This window comes from Phallusia mammillata, chromosome 4 (genome assembly GCF_965637545.1).
Source record: "Phallusia mammillata chromosome 4, kaPhaMamm4.hap1.1, whole genome shotgun sequence".
In the NCBI taxonomy this organism is placed as follows: domain Eukaryota; kingdom Metazoa; phylum Chordata; class Ascidiacea; order Phlebobranchia; family Ascidiidae; genus Phallusia; species Phallusia mammillata.
In genome coordinates, this window is record NC_137255.1 from 11,532,259 (window position 1) to 11,551,005 (window position 18,747).

Here is an 18,747-nt window from a genome sequence, read left to right on the forward strand (position 1 = left end):
CCGATTCTAAGTCAGACACTCGTAGAGTGCGCATCTAAATGGAGAAGGCGAGTGAGAGTTATGCACAAGCGACGGTGAAGAGCGCGGGGAGTGCGCTAAGAAGGCCAAACTGTTTAAGTTTCAAAGCGGATAGAATGCTTAAACGTGAGGATTTATGGAAATTATTAAAGGAGATAGATTTTCCAATCAAAAAAGTTCTGGGAATTGCGGAAATGAAAGGAACGCAGGTCGATGTGACCTGCACAACTAGACACGTCTTGGAACTGCAAAACAAGCTCGCTGAAGTAGAATATATAAAAAGTATTCGACTTTTCGAAAGTGACATTATCAATGTTGGTATTGGATGGGTTCCTATTCCCTTTAATAATGAAGTAATTGCTGAGGCACTGTGTCAACGGTATGGAGAAGTTAGAAAAATGACCCACAGGAAGGACAAGGAAGGACTACTTTCAGGTATGCGTATAGCATCCATGAATAAATCAGATATATCAGTAGCCTAAACCCAATCCCGAGCTATATCACAGTTCATGGCTACGAGTTCTACGTAACCTATCATGGACAACAATTTACGTGTAAATACTGTGGTGAGGCAGGACACAAACAAGTCAATTGTCCTAAACGGAAAAATGATTACCCACAACTGCAAAACAAAACTAATGCACAGAGAAGAAATCACGGAAGGGAGACGAATGGAACTGGGTCAAACCTTATCAGGACCAGCTCACCTGCGCCACTCGAGCGCGTGGAGGCCGATCCTGATAAGACCTTCCCATGCGTTGGATTACAGGCGGGGAAAGATAAACAAAACAACCACGAAAACTACACCAACATCGAAGCTCCAACTACCACAGGGCATTTCTCCCCGAGGTTTGAAGATAATAACCCGAACCCTCAGAAAACCAATCTTAAAAAGAGATTTAGAACAAGCCCCGAGATCTTGCCTCGCAAAGTTGTCGCAAAGTTTATGCGAAACACCGATCTCACTCATATGTCCTGAATGTCATACCGAGAGTTTCTTGGCCCCAGATTCAACGCATTTCTATTGCTACAAATGCAAGAATGACTTCAGTATTGTAAAGGCTTGCTGCGACGAAGAAACATCTATATTGGTACCGATGAAGGAAAAGACAATTAACTGTCCAAAATGTCAATCGATCATGCGATGGATGCCCTGCTGCAAGCAGTTTCAACCGGAGTTTACCACGGAGGGAAATCTATTCGAATGCATACAGTGCGAAAGGTATTCTATTGCATGTGTGTGTAAAACTATCAATCCTGTCCCACATCTCACATTGAGCAAAGAGTGCTCCAATTATCTGTGTAAATATAAACTGATTCATTGTAGTTGTGGGAAAAAAACGGCTGAATGCATCGAACCGAGCAAACCATATAGATGCTCATGCGGGTTCGAATATGAATGGGACATGGACCTAGGGGTGGAACGGATATAAGAGCTAGACTGTTTGTGTATTTAATTCCTGATTTTTTTTTCTAATGTCTATCACTGTCGCTTCGTTTAACGTTGCTGGAATCCGTGACCCAACCAAACGAAAATCAATCTTTAAGTACATTAGAGATAAAAAATATCATATCTCCCTAATACAGGAAACTCATTGTTCTTATAAAGATGAAAAACTTTGGCAGATGGAATGGGGTGGAGAAATCGTTTGGGCACACGGTACAAATCGTAGCAAGGGTGTGGCCATATTATTTTCCAAAAACCTAACATACTCAGTGATTGAACAGGCAGCTGATCCGAACGGGAGGTTTTTGATTACATCGGTAAAAATCGGAAATAGAAATTTAACGATAGCAAATATTTACGGACCGAACAACGACAACCCGGACTTTTTTAATATTTTTTTTACCCGGCTAATATCAGCTGCTGACGGCGACATGATTGTAGGAGGGGACTTTAACGTTATCTTAAATTCAACTTTGGACAAAAATCGTGGGCCCCCGCATGCAAACAAAAATTCGCGAGCCACTGCACATGTGCAGGCATATATGAGTACACTTGAGCTATATGATGTATTTAGACATCGGCACGGAGATGCGAGAAAGTACTCGAGGATTCAAACAAATCCAATGGTGGCGACCCGTATTGATTTCTTTTTAACCTCAAAATCGTTATTAACCAATGTTACGAGCGCTAATATTGTTACAGGTATTATGTCTGATCACAAAATTGTGACCATGACTTTAAATGTGGCGCCTAATGTACACGGCAAAGGCTACTGGAAGCTCAACACGCGTCTGTTAGATAATAAACAATACATTGAACTAGTGAGGAAAACGATAAAGGATTACATAATAACCAACCCGGCTAATCACGTGAATCCCCACGTTAGATGGGACGCCCTTAAAGCGGTACTTCGCGGCGTCTCGATTGAATTCAGTGCGAGACTTAAAAAAGAAAACACTGCTCGCCAGAATGAACTGGAGCGAAATATAGAAGCGCTCGAGGAGAAAATTAGTCGAACCAACGGTTCTCTTCTTGATCCAAACGCTCCAGTAAAATTAACACAATTAAAAAGTAGTTTGGATGTACTCGTGGAAAACAAAACAAAAGGGGCGATAATCAGAAGTAGAACTCTTTGGGCCGAAAAAGGCGAAAAAAACACGAAATATTTTCTTAATTTAGAAAAACGCCATGTTGTAAAAAAATCGATTAACCGTCTAAAAAACGGTGACCAGGTATATACAGACCAAAAGTCGATATTAACAGAGCTTTCGCGATTTTATGAAAACCTATACAATAGACGCGACCCTAAATGTCCGCAGTCACAAATCGACTCTTATTTGGCAAACCTGAACCTCCCAAAAGTAAACGCGTACGAGACCGAAACAAGCGAAGAGCATATCTCCAAAGATGAGATTAAGTTTGCCATTAACACAATGCCTAAAAATAAATCACCCGGCCTCGACGGATTACCGGCCGAGTTTTATCAATGCTTCTGGCCAGATATTACATCTATATTTTGTAAAGCTTGGGACTATACTGAGGAAATTGGTCATTTTAGCCAGAGTCAGGCTCAAGGGGTTTTGACCCTTATACCTAAACCTCACAAAGACCCCTTATTAACGACTAATTATCGACCCATTTCGTTATTAAACACTGACTACAAAATTATGTCTAAAGTGATAAACAATAGAATCAGAAAACATATAAAGCACTTGATTAAGCCAGATCAAAACGGCTTTATGAAGGGTAGGTACATCGGCGATAACCTTCGCGTCTTGTTTGACATTATAGATTCCTGCGATTTTTATGAAGTTCCAGGGGCGGTACTTAGCCTCGACATTTACAAAGCGTTTGACACAATTAGTTGGGATTACATTGCTTCTGCACTAAATGCGTTTGGGTTTGGTAACAAACTAAAAAGATGGATCAAATGTTGCTACTCCCGACCCACATGCAGAATAACTAACAACAATTTTTTATCGAAGGCTTTTCGAATCGAACGAGGCGTGAGACAAGGTGACCCATTATCACCAACATTATTTTTAATATGCATCGAATGTCTGGCTGAGGCCCTGCGCCAAGATACCTTTCAAGGGATAAAACTGAAAAATAAGGAATTTAAAGTGTCTCTGCTTGCGGATGACACTTTAATTTTCCTCAGAGGCGACCAAACTGACTTTGATCGGGTATTTCGTGTACTTGATATGTTTGGGGAAATGTCCGGATGTAAACTTAACATGGGAAAATCCCTTGCATTTTTTATAGGTCCAAAGCGACTATCCGAAGAAAAACCATACGCTGATAAAGGATTAGCTTGGCCAAATGCGTCGTTTCGATATCTGGGTGTCGAAATCCCGATTAAAGATAGGAAACAATTGTTTTCTCTAAATTTTGGTAACATGATTGGTAAAATCAGCGCAATTTTAAACATATGGTCGTCTCGCGGGTTGACTCTTTTGGGACGCATATGCATTTTGAAAAGCCTTGTAATTCCGACGCTAATTTACAAAATTAGTGTTTTGCCAATAACCCTTCCGAATATATTTTTACGAAAACTAAAAACAAAATTATTCCAGTTTGTATGGGGCTCGAGGTGGGAAAGAATAAAACGTAACACTCTTATCGCAAACGTTGATAATGGAGGTACAAATATGTTGGACGTCGAGGCCTACATTTTGTCCTTAAATCTTAAATGGGTTTTAAAACTTCTTGACGTCGAATACGAAGCCCCATGGAAACATTTAGAAAGAAATGCGTTGTCCTTAATGGAACTAGAGTCATGGGTTCGAGGCAACTTACCAACTTCCTCGAAACAATGTGCACAAATTATCCCCTTACAAACGGTAAGGAAGATAATTACAGACATCAGAAGTATTACTCATGTAGCTCATTCACCCAAATCGCACAGTAGAGCACTGTGGGTTTCAAAATCTGTCAGACTTAGGTCAAAAACATTTTATTTAAAGTCTCTTATAAATGCAGGAATACTTGATTATTCCGATTTACTTAATTCTGAGGGGGAATATTATAAGTACGACCAATTGGCAGATAAATATAAATTTACCCCGAATAACACCGACTTTAAAATTTTCATTAAAATGGTTGCCGCCCTCCCTCCCGAATGGGACCATACTGATGACCTTTCCAAAAACAGTTTAAACTTAATTAATGAATGCCTAGAAATGTTTCAGGAATATAAAACACCAAAGGCGCTCTACAACAAAATAAAGCAATATGTAACGGTTTGCCCAGATAAGCAACAAAAAAAAAAGAACGGGACTTGAACCTCGCACCAAATACCACCCCTTGGGAAAAGCTGTATTCAAAAGTTTATCACTCTACATTCGAAACCAAATTGCGTTCCTTTCAAATAAAGCTAAACCTGCGTGCCATTGCAACAAACGAAGCACTCCACTCCTTTGGAAAAATTGATTCTGACCAATGCGTTTTCTGTCTAAAGGGCCCCGAAACTGTATCGCACTTATTTTATCTTTGTGAACATGTTAAAAGTTACTGGGAAGACGTAACGTCTTGGATTTCAGCAAAACTTTTAATTCCCTTGCGAATTAACCCTGTAACTCTTATTTTTGGAACTCACCTTGATGATGATTTGTTAAATTGTTTACTGTTATGTGCGCGGTTTGTCATATACCGTTGTAAGTATGGAGGAACTTTGCCCACGCTGTACTTGTTTATTTCATTGTTTAAGTCGGTTAAAACCTCAGAATATGTAAGTGCATTGAAGAACAATAGACTTGCGACCTTTAAGGTAAAGTGGGCGGGCCTTTAGCCCATCTTGTCGCTTTTTTGATTGGTGCTATTTTTATTCTCCGTCTTTCCATTTTGTGTCTTATACGTATATAATTCAATAAAAAAAAAAAAAAAAAATAAAAAAAAAAAAAAATAAAAAAAAAAAAAAAAAAAAAAAAAAGGAGACGCGACGCCGTGCTACGCGATGTGGAAGCCATGTTTCATCAGATACGTGTAAAGCCGACAGATTGCGATGCACTTCGGTTGGTGGTCCAGTGACGACGTGTCATAAAAGCCCACCTCACACAGGATGCTTGTTCATTTGTTTGGAGCAACTTCTTCACCTTCCTGTGCGAGTTTTTGTCTTAAACAAGCCGCTGATGATTTGCGAAGCGAATTTCCTAATGAAGTCGTCGAGACTGTAGAAAATAACGTTTACGTTGACAAATGTTTAAAATCCGTGTTGACTGAAGCAGAAGCAGTTCAGTTGGTCAAAGGTATCTGTAACGGACAGTAACGCTCCCCTATAGCAAGAACTTTTCCCGCCGTTGTAACCCGTGACCTATACGTTCATTGTGACGACATAACTGCTAACTTTATGTGCGTCCTGCTTTCTCGGTTTTTTGTCTCTGCACGTGTAGCCCAGTCATTGTTTCAGCAGTATCTAAATCTGTGGTGTTGTATTAAACTTTGCTGATGTGGATAATTTATGTTATATAAGGTAAATTGTTTGGACTGTTTGTAATTGTGACGTTTTGATTCTATTTGATTAAGGTGGTCAAAAATCCGTTTTAAATCACTGAAAATAAAGTGCATATGAAACCGGCTATCTTATTCTGCCAGTCAAGAGACTGAAAGGTAGAATTAGCACACTGCTTGAATTCTACATCATTTAAAACGGTTTTTATTTGCTCTGGACTAGTCGGTAGTCTCGAGAGAAATGTCTATTGAGGGAGAAAACATTCCCAGCACATCACAGGAGTTATTTGAAGTGATTGATGCTGTAAGAAATGGACAAACCAACGAAGGCGCCCCGTCTGTTAAAGGTTCTGTGCGAAGTGTCAGGAGCACTGCCAGTGCGCGTGCTCGCCGTGAAGCCGAAGCTGCAGCGTTAAGGCTGGAACAACTTAAACGGCGATGTGCTCTTAGGTCCAAGGCGTTGGATATGGAACTGGAACTGAAAGCCAGAAAACAAAATTTGGAAATGGAGCTCGAGTTGAAGTTAGACGAAGCCCAAGAAGAATTCGAGTTGGCCGAGTTTGCTGCTGATACAGTAAGCGAGTTTGACTCATGTGAGTCTTCACATGGATGGGATCACTGGCGCCCACTTATGGGGAGGCGGGGAGGCGCCGCCTCCCCGGGTTTTGCGTCGCTGACTACGTCATAAACAAGTTTTGCGTTTATTTACAAAATAATGCACATACAGTTTTGTATTAACTCTGTTACTAATGCACAGTCAACGACCATAGGTGTAGAGTTTTTAAAAAATATCGGGGGTGCGACTTTTGATCTTCGGCTCCGATACCTATACCTTGTGCCGTATCTGTACCCGTACGATACTAAGGTATAAGACCAAATACCGACACCTCCACATTATTTTGCAAATTGTCACTTGACACAATTTCTTCGTGTGGTTGGGACGTTTACTGTGCGTCTGAGATCTTATGCTATTTGCCAAATCAGCAATTTTTTAGAACAATTTACTTAAAAGTAATTCGTTTTAGCGGGAAATAACAGTAGAAGCAATTCACGTTCAAATATAGCTGACTATATATTGTTGACGCCTAAACGGAGGTCACCTTGGATCAAGTTAAGGTCGTTGAAGTGCTTTGAAAATGGACATTAAACACGGCATAGGATTCGTTAATGCAGACCAGCACAACAACATCTATAAGCACCTTGCATTGTTAATGTTGGCGCAAGGAATTTATTAACTAAAATAATAATAATATTTTATTGCACAAGTTTTTGCGCCCAATAATACTAAAAATGTCATGTTTATGTTACAATAAAATCACGTTATTTTAAAAAAAAATCAAGCAACGCATATTGTTATGTCACAAACGTATACAAGTGTTATATGCAATGAGCCATTAGAAAAAACATGCAAGAAGTGTTAACCAAAACTCGGTTAGCAACATCGACACAAATTTAACATGACATAGTTTAAAGAAGGGGTAACCAAATTTTTTTCGGGGCGAGCTGGATAACATGAAAATGACATTTGACGGCCACATAGCTTGCACGCCCATACGCATACAATATTATTAAGAGACCGATAGCGCTCCTGTCGAACAATAAAATTATTTGGCACAAACTACTGACTGATCCTTTATTTCATCACAATTAACAAAGAAAGGCTTGCAGTAACGAAAGCATTGATACTTTTAAGTCTTGTCTGTGATGTACCAAACTGCCTTTGGACGATATTTATGCATCAAGTTTGAAATTAGATGAACTTAATCCCACATGTTGTTGCGGGAATTTTTGCGCAGCACATTAACTTTCTACGGTTAACTCGTTTTTTTCCAAAATGCATATTTAGAACAAATATTTTCGCGGGCTTTACTTTGGTAATCCCTGATTTAAAATGAAGTAAACTTAAAAACCTAAAATGCGTTACAAACAATTGCTCCGTAAATCAAAGGTACTAAACGACCTAGAAACGTAGGCGGCTTGTTGCGTAAAAATAAAGCATGTGTGTAACAGTTATAGTTTCGTCGGCATCAGCTACTAAAGCATACCAGTACAGAACCACGCCGCAAAGGGTGTAACTTGCGACGTTAGTGACGTCCGGGCTGGAATATTTCTGTCTGTTACAGAGTTATAAAATTCTGCCTCCCCGCCGATTTTAGCAAGTGGGCGCCTATGGATGGGATCATACCCCGATCAAAAGGCCTAACCCTGTAGTGCTAGTGGAACACGCAAAGGTTTCTTCAAAGGCACAGGGCTACAATCAGGAAGTAACGCCTAACATTTATAAGCATACAGAGGCGTTAACGTGTGCCCAAGAGGAACAACCATCGAAAGCTATTTCAGAACGAACCACGAATGTGAACTCGACAGACAAACCACTTGCGCCAGCCAAGTCACAGGTTTCTGTCGGGCCTTCTGGAGTCCTCACAGCGAAGGCAGAGGGATTCGGTCCTGTGGTTGCCACTTGCGCAGAAGCCACTGGGGCCGGCACATTTGAAAAGGAGCATCAATATGCAGCAATAAAACCTTGCCCTCATGGTCCACCGGCGACCCCTGAGAATTGGTATGTAATTGCAGAAACTATAAAACAAGGTTTCAATTTACCGAAACTGTCATTGATGAAGTACGACGGCGACCCTATTAACTATCACAAGTTTATGAACCACTTCGATCGTCAGATAAACAAGGCGTATTTATCTGATGCTGAGAAGCTGGGATATCTCTGTGAATTTTGCACTGAAAATGCTCTGACCAACATTTTGGAATGCAAAAGCATGCCTCCCGAATTAGGATACAGGGAGGCATTGGATATACTCCACAGGAGACATGGGAGATTAGACCTTGTAGTAAGAGCGCATATGGACAGATTGACACAACGCCCACAATTAAAGGATAGCGACTTCCAGGGCTTGCGACAGTTTCGTGCACAAGCTGCAGAAAGTTACAAGTTATTCAGTCAGTGGGACTGTAAATACACGCTCGATCTGCCTCAAAATGTTGAGGCCGTTGTTCAGCGCTTGCCGCAGAGGGCAATTCGACGGTTCATCACTAAATCATCCGAGCTTCGTTTACGAAGTCAACCAGTGACTTTTCAAACTTTGCTGGATCTTTTGGAATTGTTGGTAGAGGATACACTCTCGCCAATGATGAGGTTTGTTTCCGACGAGGAACGTAAGTCAAAGAGCCAAGTTACCAATAAAGGCAAGTTCCCGGGTCGAGTCGCAGCTGCATACTCGGCAGTGTCCGGTGAAGACTCATTTGTGAATCACGATCTACCGGGACGGACCCTTATATGCCCCCAATGTGGGTCGTCACATTTTTTGTGGAAATGTGAGGCCTTTAAGAGCCAACCGGTAAAGGAACGTCATGCCCTAGTGCGGCGTAACAAACTGTGTTTTAACTGTTTTCGTCCCGAGCATTGTGCGGGCGAATGTACATCCAATTATGTGTGTCGTGTGGACGGTTGTGGGAAAAGGCACCACACGCTACTGCATTGGGCGCAACTTTCTGGCCCATCCGGGCAATCTTCTAGCGCTTTAGCGGGAGTTGACGGATCGGCCCTGCCTGGAATATCCGCTGCTACTCTGCGAACTCACTCTGTGCGACTTAAGGTCGTGCCAGTTACCGTCTTGGATAAAGATTGTAAACCCCATTTCACACATGCCTTTCTTGACGACGGGTCAGACACGTCATTGTGCTCTGCAGCATTGGCAAAGAAACTGGGACTAAGCGGTGTTGAAGACAACTTGACAATTACTACCGTAAACGGAACGCAGACATTGCGCAGTCGAAAAGTTTCGCTATCCGTACAAGGCCTGAACGATGGCTCATGTTTTTTGTTGAAGGATGTTAGGGTCGTTCCCAAGTTACCCAACCTACAAGGCAGCATTCCTACTGTGGATGATATAAAGCGGTATCCGCACATTCGGGATCTCAAGTTCTCTACAATAGACTGTCCGAATGTCGACTTGCTCGTCGCAGCCGATGTTTACGAGGCTCACGAGCAACATGAGGCGGTACGTGGCTCTCGTGGCGATCCCGTTGCTATTCGCACTGGTTTGGGTTGGTGTTTGTTTGGCCCAGGAAAAAAGCAGGACACTGAGAACGCAAACGTAAATCACATACACGCTGACATAAAAGGCATGTTTCACCAGGTTAGGGTTTTGCCCGAGGACTGTGATTCGCTTCGATTTCTGTGGTGGCCGAACGGGGATACAAGCCTGCCGCCAGTGGACTATCAAATGTTGGTACATTTGTTTGGTGCCACATCATCGCCTAGTTGCGCGAGCTTCGCGCTGCGTAAGGCTGCGCTCGACCAGAAGGACATGTTTTCGCATGATGCTATTGAGACCATTTTGAAAAACTTTTATGTCGACGACTGCCTCAAATCAGCGTCGTCAGTTACGCAAGCCACTGCGCTAATCAGGGACATAACCGAGGTTTTGCGTGAGGGAGGATTTCACCTGACGAAATTTCTTAGCAACTCGACAGCCGTCCTCGAGTCTGTTAACGAACCAGACCGCTCAAGTGCAGTGCTGAACTTGGATTTGTCGGACTTACCCAGTGAAAAAACATTGGGAATTCAGTGGAACATGGCCAATGACAGCTTTGGGGTTCGAGTGAATATAAAACAAAAGCCGCATTCCCGTCGCGGAATGCTCTCAATGATCAGTCAGGTCTACGACCCACTTGGATTTATCCAACCCTTTATGCTTCCTATGAAACGGCTAATGCAGTCTCTTTGCAACCAGCAGCTGGATTGGGACGATCCACTGCCCGAAAGTGCGGTTGAGCACTGGAATCTTTGGTTGGACCACGTGCCTTTATTAAAAAACGTTTCTATACCGCGTGGCTACAAACCTCCCAATGCAGTCATCGTTTCAACACAGCTGCACTGCTTTGGCGATGCCTGCGAGACCGGGTTCGGTGCGGTGTGTTATCTTCGCTTTGTTGACTCAAACGGGAATATTCACTGTTCACTGGTGCTTGGAAAATCTCGTGTGACCCCTTTAAAACCTGTCACAATACCGCGACTGGAACTCGTCGCTGCTGTAACTACAGTTAAATTAGGGACAATGATTGTTCAAGAATTGGACTATGACGTAGACAATGTGTTGTTTTGGTCTGACTCGACAACTGTGCTACACTACATACACAATACTGCTCGCCGTTTTCAGACCTTTGTTGCGAATCGCCTCGCTATAATTCATGAGCATTCGCGGCCATCACAATGGCGACATGTTGGAAGCAAAGATAACCCTGCTGACATTGCTTCGCGTGGACTAATGCCCAACGAATTTGTTAAAGCCAGACAGTGGTTCAGGGGACCAGATTTTTTATGGAACTCTCAGGATTCCTGGCCTGATCAGCCGGCCGTATTTTCTGCAGCTGATACAGACCTCGAAATTAAATCACATACTATATGCACTACAAAGGTGACTGCCAATGACACGCCACTGCAACAGCTGTTGCAGCGTTTTTCTTCATGGGATAAACTGCAAAAGTCTATCGCTTGGTTGAGCCGATTTAAGGACTGTGTGCTTTGGAAATACGACAAGAATAGGTCTGCGGATGCGCCAAGTTTTAACCCGGTAGGACTGACTGTACAAGAGTTGGAAAATGCGTCAAAATATATTGTGCAGTTGGTACAACAAGAAGCGTTTCCCACTGACCTTGTCTGCTTGCCGGACTGTAAAAGCTTTGAAGAGGCAATGCAGCATTGTTGCTCAACGAAATATCGTTCGTCGTTGTGCAAGCTGCGCCCCTGTCTTGTCAACGGTATTATTTGCGTTGGAGGAAGACTGCGGAGGTCAGATGTATTTGAGCAACAAAAACACCAGATTATTTTGCCATACCGTCACCACGTGACGGACTTAATTATCAACCACTACCATCACACTGAAGGTCATTGTGGAACGTTACACGTGCTCGCGTCTGTGCGCGAGAAGTATTGGATAGTTAAAGGGCACTCAGCTGTGCGGCGTGTGGTTCGCCGATGCAAAGGTTGTAAACTACGCCACGCCAAGGCCGGATCACAGATCATGGGTGCTTTACCTAAGGAACGAATTACTCCTGGTAACCCACCATTCACCAGTGTGGGAGTTGATTACAGGGGGCCTTTTCTGGTAAAGATAGGAAGGAGTCAAGTCAAACGTTATGGTTGTGTATTCACCTGCATGTGTACCAGGGCTGTACACATTGAGGTGGCTCATTCGCTGGACACCTCTTCTTTCATTAATGCGTTTCGCAGGTTCTCCAGCAGAAGAGGATCTGCTTCTGATGTTTTTAGTGACAACGGCACCAATTTCGTAGGTGCCGAACGTGAACTTCGTGAAGGCATGGCAAAATGGAATCAAACTGCTATTCATGGCCATCTGCGTCAAAGAGGGACAAACTGGCACTTTAATCCCCCGATTGCAAGCCACCAAGGTGGTGTCTGGGAGCGCGTCATCCGCTCTATTCGCCGAATTTTACAAGCAATCGTTGGCAATGCTTCGCTTACCGACGAGTCGTTGTGTACGTTGCTCGCAGAAGTTGAGCGCATTCTCAACAACCGACCGATAGCTGCCCTTAGTGATGATGTTCGGGATCTGCGAGCACTGACTCCCAACATGTTAATGATAGGAAAATTAGACTGTTCTCTTCCTCCGGACAAGTTCGCGACTGCCGACGGCTACCGGAGATCGTGGCGTACAGTCCAGTGGCTGGCAGATACGTTTTGGAAGAGGTGGCTTCGCGACTACCTGCCAATACTTCAGCTGCGCCAGAAATGGGTACGTCCAACTAAAAACTTTGGGGTTGGTGACCTGGTTTTGGTCGTGGACGAAATGAATCCGCGGGGTGCCTGGCCAAAGGGCATTGTCGAAGAGGTGTACCCTGATGGTGAAGGAGCTGTCAGAAGTGTTCGCGTTCGCACTGCGAGGGCTGTATATACGCGCGATATTCGCAAGTTGTGCTTACTTGAGGCAGCGTAACTTTGTTGTGTTTCGTTTCTGTCCTTATGTCGTTTTGTGTAAATAACTTCGTTTCCACGTTCGTTATTTAGGGGCCGGTATGTAACGGACAGTAACGCTCCCCTATAGCAAGAACTTTTCCCGCCGTTGTAACCCGTGACCTATACGTTCATTGTGACGACATAACTGCTAACTTTATGTGCGTCCTGCTTTCTCGGTTTTTTGTCTCTGCACGTGTAGCCCAGTCATTGTTTCAGCAGTATCTAAATCTGTGGTGTTGTATTAAACTTTGCTGATGTGGATAATTTATGTTATATAAGGTAAATTGTTTGGACTGTTTGTAATTGTGACGTTTTGATTCTATTTGATTAAGGTGGTCAAAAATCCGTTTTAAATCACTGAAAATAAAGTGCATATGAAACCGGCTATCTTATTCTGCCAGTCAAGAGACTGAAAGGTAGAATTAGCACACTGCTTGAATTCTACAGTATCTGTGCACTTCTTAAGAAGAAGGGATTGCGGCTAACCAAGTGGCTTAGCAACAGCGAGCGAGTTATTGCGTCCATTGATGAAGGGGAACGGGCTAAATCGGTGAAGGAGCTGGACGTGGATGTTTCTCGTGCGAGAGGGTACTTGGCGTTCGATGGAACGTCTCGTCGGACGAGGTTGGTTTCAATGTCGATGTAAAGCAGCCTACAGCCTACACCAGCAGGTCAATCCTGTCGGTGGTAAGTTCCTTATACGATCCTCTTGGCTTTGCAGAGCCTGTGATCGTGGTGGCCAAGACGATGCAAAGAGATCTCTGCAGAAAGCAATTGGGATGGGACGACGTGCTTTCCGATGAAGACTCCGAAACGTGGGCAAAATGGTTGCAGCAACTACCGCGGTTAGGAGACGTCGTTCTGCCAAGATGTGTGAAGCCCGACGATTTTGGTAAGGTGCGAAAAACGGAATTGCACCATTTTGCAGATGCGTCATCTACAGCAGCTTACGGTGCGGTGACCTATCTGGGGCTGGTAGACGAGCGAGGACGCATTTACTGCTCGTTTGTAATAGGCAAGTAATAGGCAATGTTCGATTCCCCGCCTGGAGCTGACGGCGGCAGTTGTTGCAGCCAAGTTGGATCGACTTGTGAGAAAGGAGGTACAACTGTACGAATGTCAATCCGTGTTCTGGGCGGATTCGACTGCGGTTCTTCAAAGTATTTGCAGCTGCAATAAGCGCTTTCCAGTGTTTGTTGCAAATCGCTTGGCCAATATAATGGATGTTTCCCGGCCTAGTCAATGGAGACACGTCAACACCAAGGTAAATCCAGCCGACGAAGCGTCTCGTGGACTCAGTGTGAATAAATTTCTTAGGTCCAGCCGATGGCTTACTGGACCTCAGTTTTTTTGGGAGCGAATACGCTCTGTGCACAAAATTCTCAACCCTCTGCTTTCGATGCAGATATTGTCCGATAAGAAACCGATGACGCTGATGGTGGAGGTCGAGGCCATCCTGAATTCTCGTCCCTTGGTTCCTGTGACGTTCGATTCGAAGGATGAGGAGCCCCTTACACCAAATCACCTACTGCTGCAGCGTGCAGCGCCGAATATGCCCGCTGAACTCTTTACGGGGAAGGACTGTTACCATCGTAACCGTTGCCGCCAAGTACAATACTTGGCCGACCAATTTTGGCGGCGATGGTCGCGCGAGTACCTGTCGACGCTAATGCCCATATCAAAGTGGGCAAATGGACATTCTAATTTCGCAGTCGGCGACGTTGTGCTTGTAGCGGATGATAATAATCAGCCCAGGAGCAAATGGCTTCAGGGTCGCGTGACCGATGTGCTTCCTGATCGAAAGGGGGTAGTGCGCCAGGTGGTGGTCAAGACTCACACTTCATGAGACGCCCAATTGCAAAATTGTGTTTGCTATGCCGCGACGACGCGATGCGTGATTAGTTGTGTGTTTATTGTGCGCAATTACTGCCGATGTTTGTGTGTTGTGTTGTAAATGTACTCCTTGGATTCGTACATTGTGGGGGGTATGTTGTTATACCCCTGTCGTTATACACCCCTGTCGTTATACACCCCTGTCTACGTTATAATTTAATAATTCAGTTTATCGTCTGCCAGTAGTTTCAGTTTATAAAGTTTTCGTACGTCAAGTAGTTTCAGTAGCTTTAACCGCATCAACAGTGCCACCTGCCACGACCCTTTTGGGGGCACTGTCGAAGTCATAGTGCCTTGTCTGAACTCTGGGGATGATCACTGACCTCAAATTGTTTGTTTGTTTTATTGTGTAACATCGTAAATCACTCAACCGTAATCTACGTCACATCTTATATGGTGTGATTGCACCATAATGCCAGTATCCCCTATGACGTAACAATATCATTGTAGTTTATTTCTCTATGCTGTGCTTTTGGCCATTTAGTATTGAGTTTAGTTTGGACCACGTGTAGTTCGTTAGTTGCTGACTTTAATTTGCAAACGTTAGATAAAGTAATGGAAGTGACTAAATATAATTTGTTTGTCATTAATAGATGGTAATGCTAAATTTATTCTGATAACTCTGATGAAAGGAATAATGTTGCCTTTACAAGGTGAGCTTGAAATTTGCATTCAAGTTGCCCAATTTGCCTTACATTCGAATTATACGTTTTTTGTATGTTTAGAATGCTATCTGATGATGTAAAGATTTTAATATCTTTGAAACCCTGGTCCAAAACTCTGGTAAGCTTTATTTCTGCCGGCATAAAATTGTTTTCTGTTTCCCATTTTTGAGTAAATGTTTTCTTGTAGAAAACCGTGTCGTGTCTACCGTGAACGTGACGTGATTACCGTGTCGTATTGAACCGTGTTGACGTGTAAAATAAATTCACGCGTTTCCAGAAATTGGACTTCTCTAGTGTGACGCCAGCGCGGTACCAGGCGCGCAAATTTCTGACGTTACATTAAAGTTGTCAGAGTTTGCTGAAAATAAAGTTTTCAGTGTTTCTGCAAATAAAGATTCCAGAGTTATCAATAAAGCGAATTTCGCCACGATGGCTGAAGATTTGGAAAAGACACCATCTCCGATGGAATCGCCGGTGCCTACACGCTTGAGACCATTTGCTGCACAACCGGTCCCAACCTACGACGATGTACGCCGATGTGCAGATAAATTGAATAGCTGGTATGTTGTGGCTGAAACTGGCATTCTAAATAAAGAGCACTCCACGTTGCGAGTGGCTCAAAAACAAATTGACGAAAACTACACGATACTTCACAGTATGTACGATGCATTTATTAATTCATGTAACGACCCAGAGAAACTTGCTGCTTCCAAAGAAGATTTAAAATCTCTTGAACACAGCAAACTTGAATTCGAAAATAGAGTATCAGAGCTACAGCCTTCCAAAATGCCTGACTCACTGCCAGAACTTGTGGTAAGTTCGCGGTTCAGGGCCCCTACTGTTGTCTCTAGTAGGACATCACGGTCTGGCCACTCACGTATATCTAGCGCGAGCACATCCGCTTCTGCGAGAAGTCGCCGAGAGGCTAAGGTAGAGCGGGAGCTGACATTACTTCGCCTCAAACAAATCGATGAAGAAAACGATCTCGCCAAGCAACAGGCGGAAGCAGAAACGAAAAGGCGAAAGTTAAAGGCTAAATACGATTTTCAGGCTGCCGACGCAACAGCTAGAATCCTAAATGAAGACGACGAACGTTTATCACAAATGGACAAGAGGTCCGACGAGAAACAGATTCCAGACGTAGTAGCGGTTTTCCCCGATGTAGCCTCCAATGACATCCTCTGCTGCTCGGAACTGTACGTTTCCTATTCGAGATAGAGAAGAACCACAGGAAAGCATGCGTCCCAATGTACGTGTACCTGTGACGAAAGCTCAATCAGTTGTTAAAGTGAACGAAGAAAACCCAGCTGTGCTTCCATGCATAGTGAAGGCAGTTGGAGAGGGCATGAGTATGCCGAAGCCCGATCACATGACGTTCTCGGGCAATCCTACAGATTATTGGATGTTTGTACGCTACTTTGAATTCAATCTCGAATGCAAAACACGAAGTGATGATATGCGACTAACACTGCTTATAAACCAGTGCAAAGGAAAAGCGAGGTCTTTAATTGCACATTGCTCTGTTCTAGATACGGAAGAAGGTTATACCAAGGCAAGAAGCATTCTTTATGAGAACTTCGGTAAGCCCTACATAGTTGCTAGAGCTTTTGTTGAAGAGTTAACTAAGGGTCCGAACTTAAAACCGGACGATGCTACTGGTATGCGCACTTATGCGCAGACTATGAGGAAATGTCTGCTGGTACTTCGCCAGCTAGGGAATTTTGCTGATCTTAACACGGTTGACCGTTTAGTGGCTCTTGCAAATAGGCTCCCGTACGCATATTTCCAAAATGTTTCCGAATTCGAACCACAGGGCTTTTTAAGCCAATCACAGCAGGGGAAATTTGCGGGTTGCCGTTACGTCACGCCTAGGTTGCTAAGCGGTTACTTTGACTTCAGTATTGTCGACGTTGCAAGTTTTATGTCAGTTTTGATTCAAAAAACGTTTTTACAAGTCAGAACATGGTGAAGACTCATTTTGGATGTTTGAACTGAAGCCTTCTGAAGGCAATGTTTATTAGGTTATTATAGCAGTAAATTATACACACATAATTTTTATTGATGGTAAAATCACTTTTGTGCAATATATGCTTCATTAATGTTAGATTATACTTATACACTCATACTTTTTATTAAGTCTGAAATAGCTTTTGTGCAAAATATTTTCTATTATTAATGCTATGTGTTTGTTTAGGATAGCAACTCAACCTCTTCGATCAATCAATGTCAAAATTTTACTTTGTATGTTTTTTACTTTGTATATGATAAGCACTGCATGCAGGCAAGTTTGCATGGCATAAAAACAGTGTATTATGCCTCATTGTCTCTAGTGCAAGCACCTATAATCAACGCAATTAAACACATTATGCATGCCATTCCTTGGGATCAACAAACTGTTCCTATGAATGGTTTATAATTGTACACAGTGCAGTTCTAACATAGGTGTACACTAGGCACACCATTTGCATAGTTGTTCCAAACAACTCCCAGTATTTTCAGTTTTGAATGTTGTTCTGTGCTACCAATGTATATGTTATTTTTATTGTGCATGCTGGAATTTTGTCGTAAGTTTACAATAAAACCGAAGTGATCTTGAATAGCAGATTGAAGTAGTGTGCTTGAGAGCAAATGCAGGATTAAAAAAAACTACTACAGTATAAAGTAAACTATGAGAAGATTTACTTGTGCTAGCAAATTGATTGTTTTTCTTGTGACATTGAAATGATAATAGTCCCAAAAAATGTTGTACAGAATAGCTACCACCTAAAAACAGCTATGCAGCAGTGTCAGAAATTTATTTTCTTATCTCACCTGATGTGAGCAGCTTTTTCTCAGTTATTTTATTTTTCTTGTTTACACCAGTTTTTTTTTTATTTGCAATCTCATGTATGAAACAAAACACCTTTTTACTTACAATACTCTAAATTTGGGTAAGCAAGCTTGGCTAGTATTGACAGCACTCTATATTACCAGTCATATTTGTCAGCAAGTTAAACTAGTTTGTCTTGACCTTGCTACACAGGCTATTTATTTTCCTTCATGGTTTACATTTCAACAGTCCTCCAAAAGTTTGTTTATTTTGGCAGCGCAACTGCTTTTCCTTGATTCCACACATACAGGCCTGAGCTCTAGTGGCTTAAGGCACCATACGCTATAGGTAATCACTTTGGAGCATGGAAATGTAAATTCTAATTGTTAAACAGCAAATATGATTATGCATCCATGCAGGTTCTGGTATAGCAAATAGCCCAACCTACAATCCAATAAATTAATCAAAAACCAAT

At 42.8% G+C, this 18,747-nt stretch overlaps 2 protein-coding genes and 1 pseudogene across 5 annotated transcripts; all 3 read left to right on the top strand.

The window, feature by feature from the left end:
• The first annotated feature begins 20 nt into the window (after positions 1 to 20).
• LOC145222839 (uncharacterized) lies at positions 21 to 1,461 on the top strand (annotated as a pseudogene).
• A 7,009-nt stretch (positions 1,462 to 8,470) lies between these two features.
• Positions 8,471 to 18,060, top strand: LOC145222837 (uncharacterized). 4 transcript variants are annotated; one of them, XM_080089056.1, is made up of 3 exons: positions 8,471 to 15,451; positions 15,524 to 17,484; positions 17,658 to 18,060. In XM_080089056.1, the coding sequence occupies exon 1, from the start codon at positions 8,530 to 8,532 to the stop codon at positions 12,883 to 12,885; it is 4,356 nt and encodes a 1,451-aa protein (XP_079945182.1). In that variant the 5' UTR covers positions 8,471 to 8,529; the 3' UTR covers positions 12,886 to 15,451; positions 15,524 to 17,484; positions 17,658 to 18,060. The 4 variants fall into 4 exon arrangements, with proteins under 4 accessions (XP_079945182.1, XP_079945180.1, XP_079945179.1 ...); XM_080089054.1 differs by having other exon boundaries at positions 8,471 to 13,529; positions 13,627 to 17,484; XM_080089053.1 differs by having other exon boundaries at positions 8,471 to 17,484.
• Positions 14,125 to 14,751, top strand: LOC145223458 (uncharacterized). The gene has a single exon (XM_080089879.1). The coding sequence runs from the start codon at positions 14,125 to 14,127 to the stop codon at positions 14,749 to 14,751; it is 627 nt and encodes a 208-aa protein (XP_079946005.1).
• Positions 18,061 to 18,747: the final 687 nt, after the last annotated feature.

What these genes read in the sequence shown, in the direction of transcription:
- LOC145222837 (XM_080089053.1), top strand. Translation starts at nt 8,530, where the DNA reads ATGAAGTACGACGGCGACCCTATTAACTATCACAAGTTTATGAACCAC.
- LOC145223458 (XM_080089879.1), top strand. Translation starts at nt 14,125, where the DNA reads ATGGATGTTTCCCGGCCTAGTCAATGGAGACACGTCAACACCAAGGTA.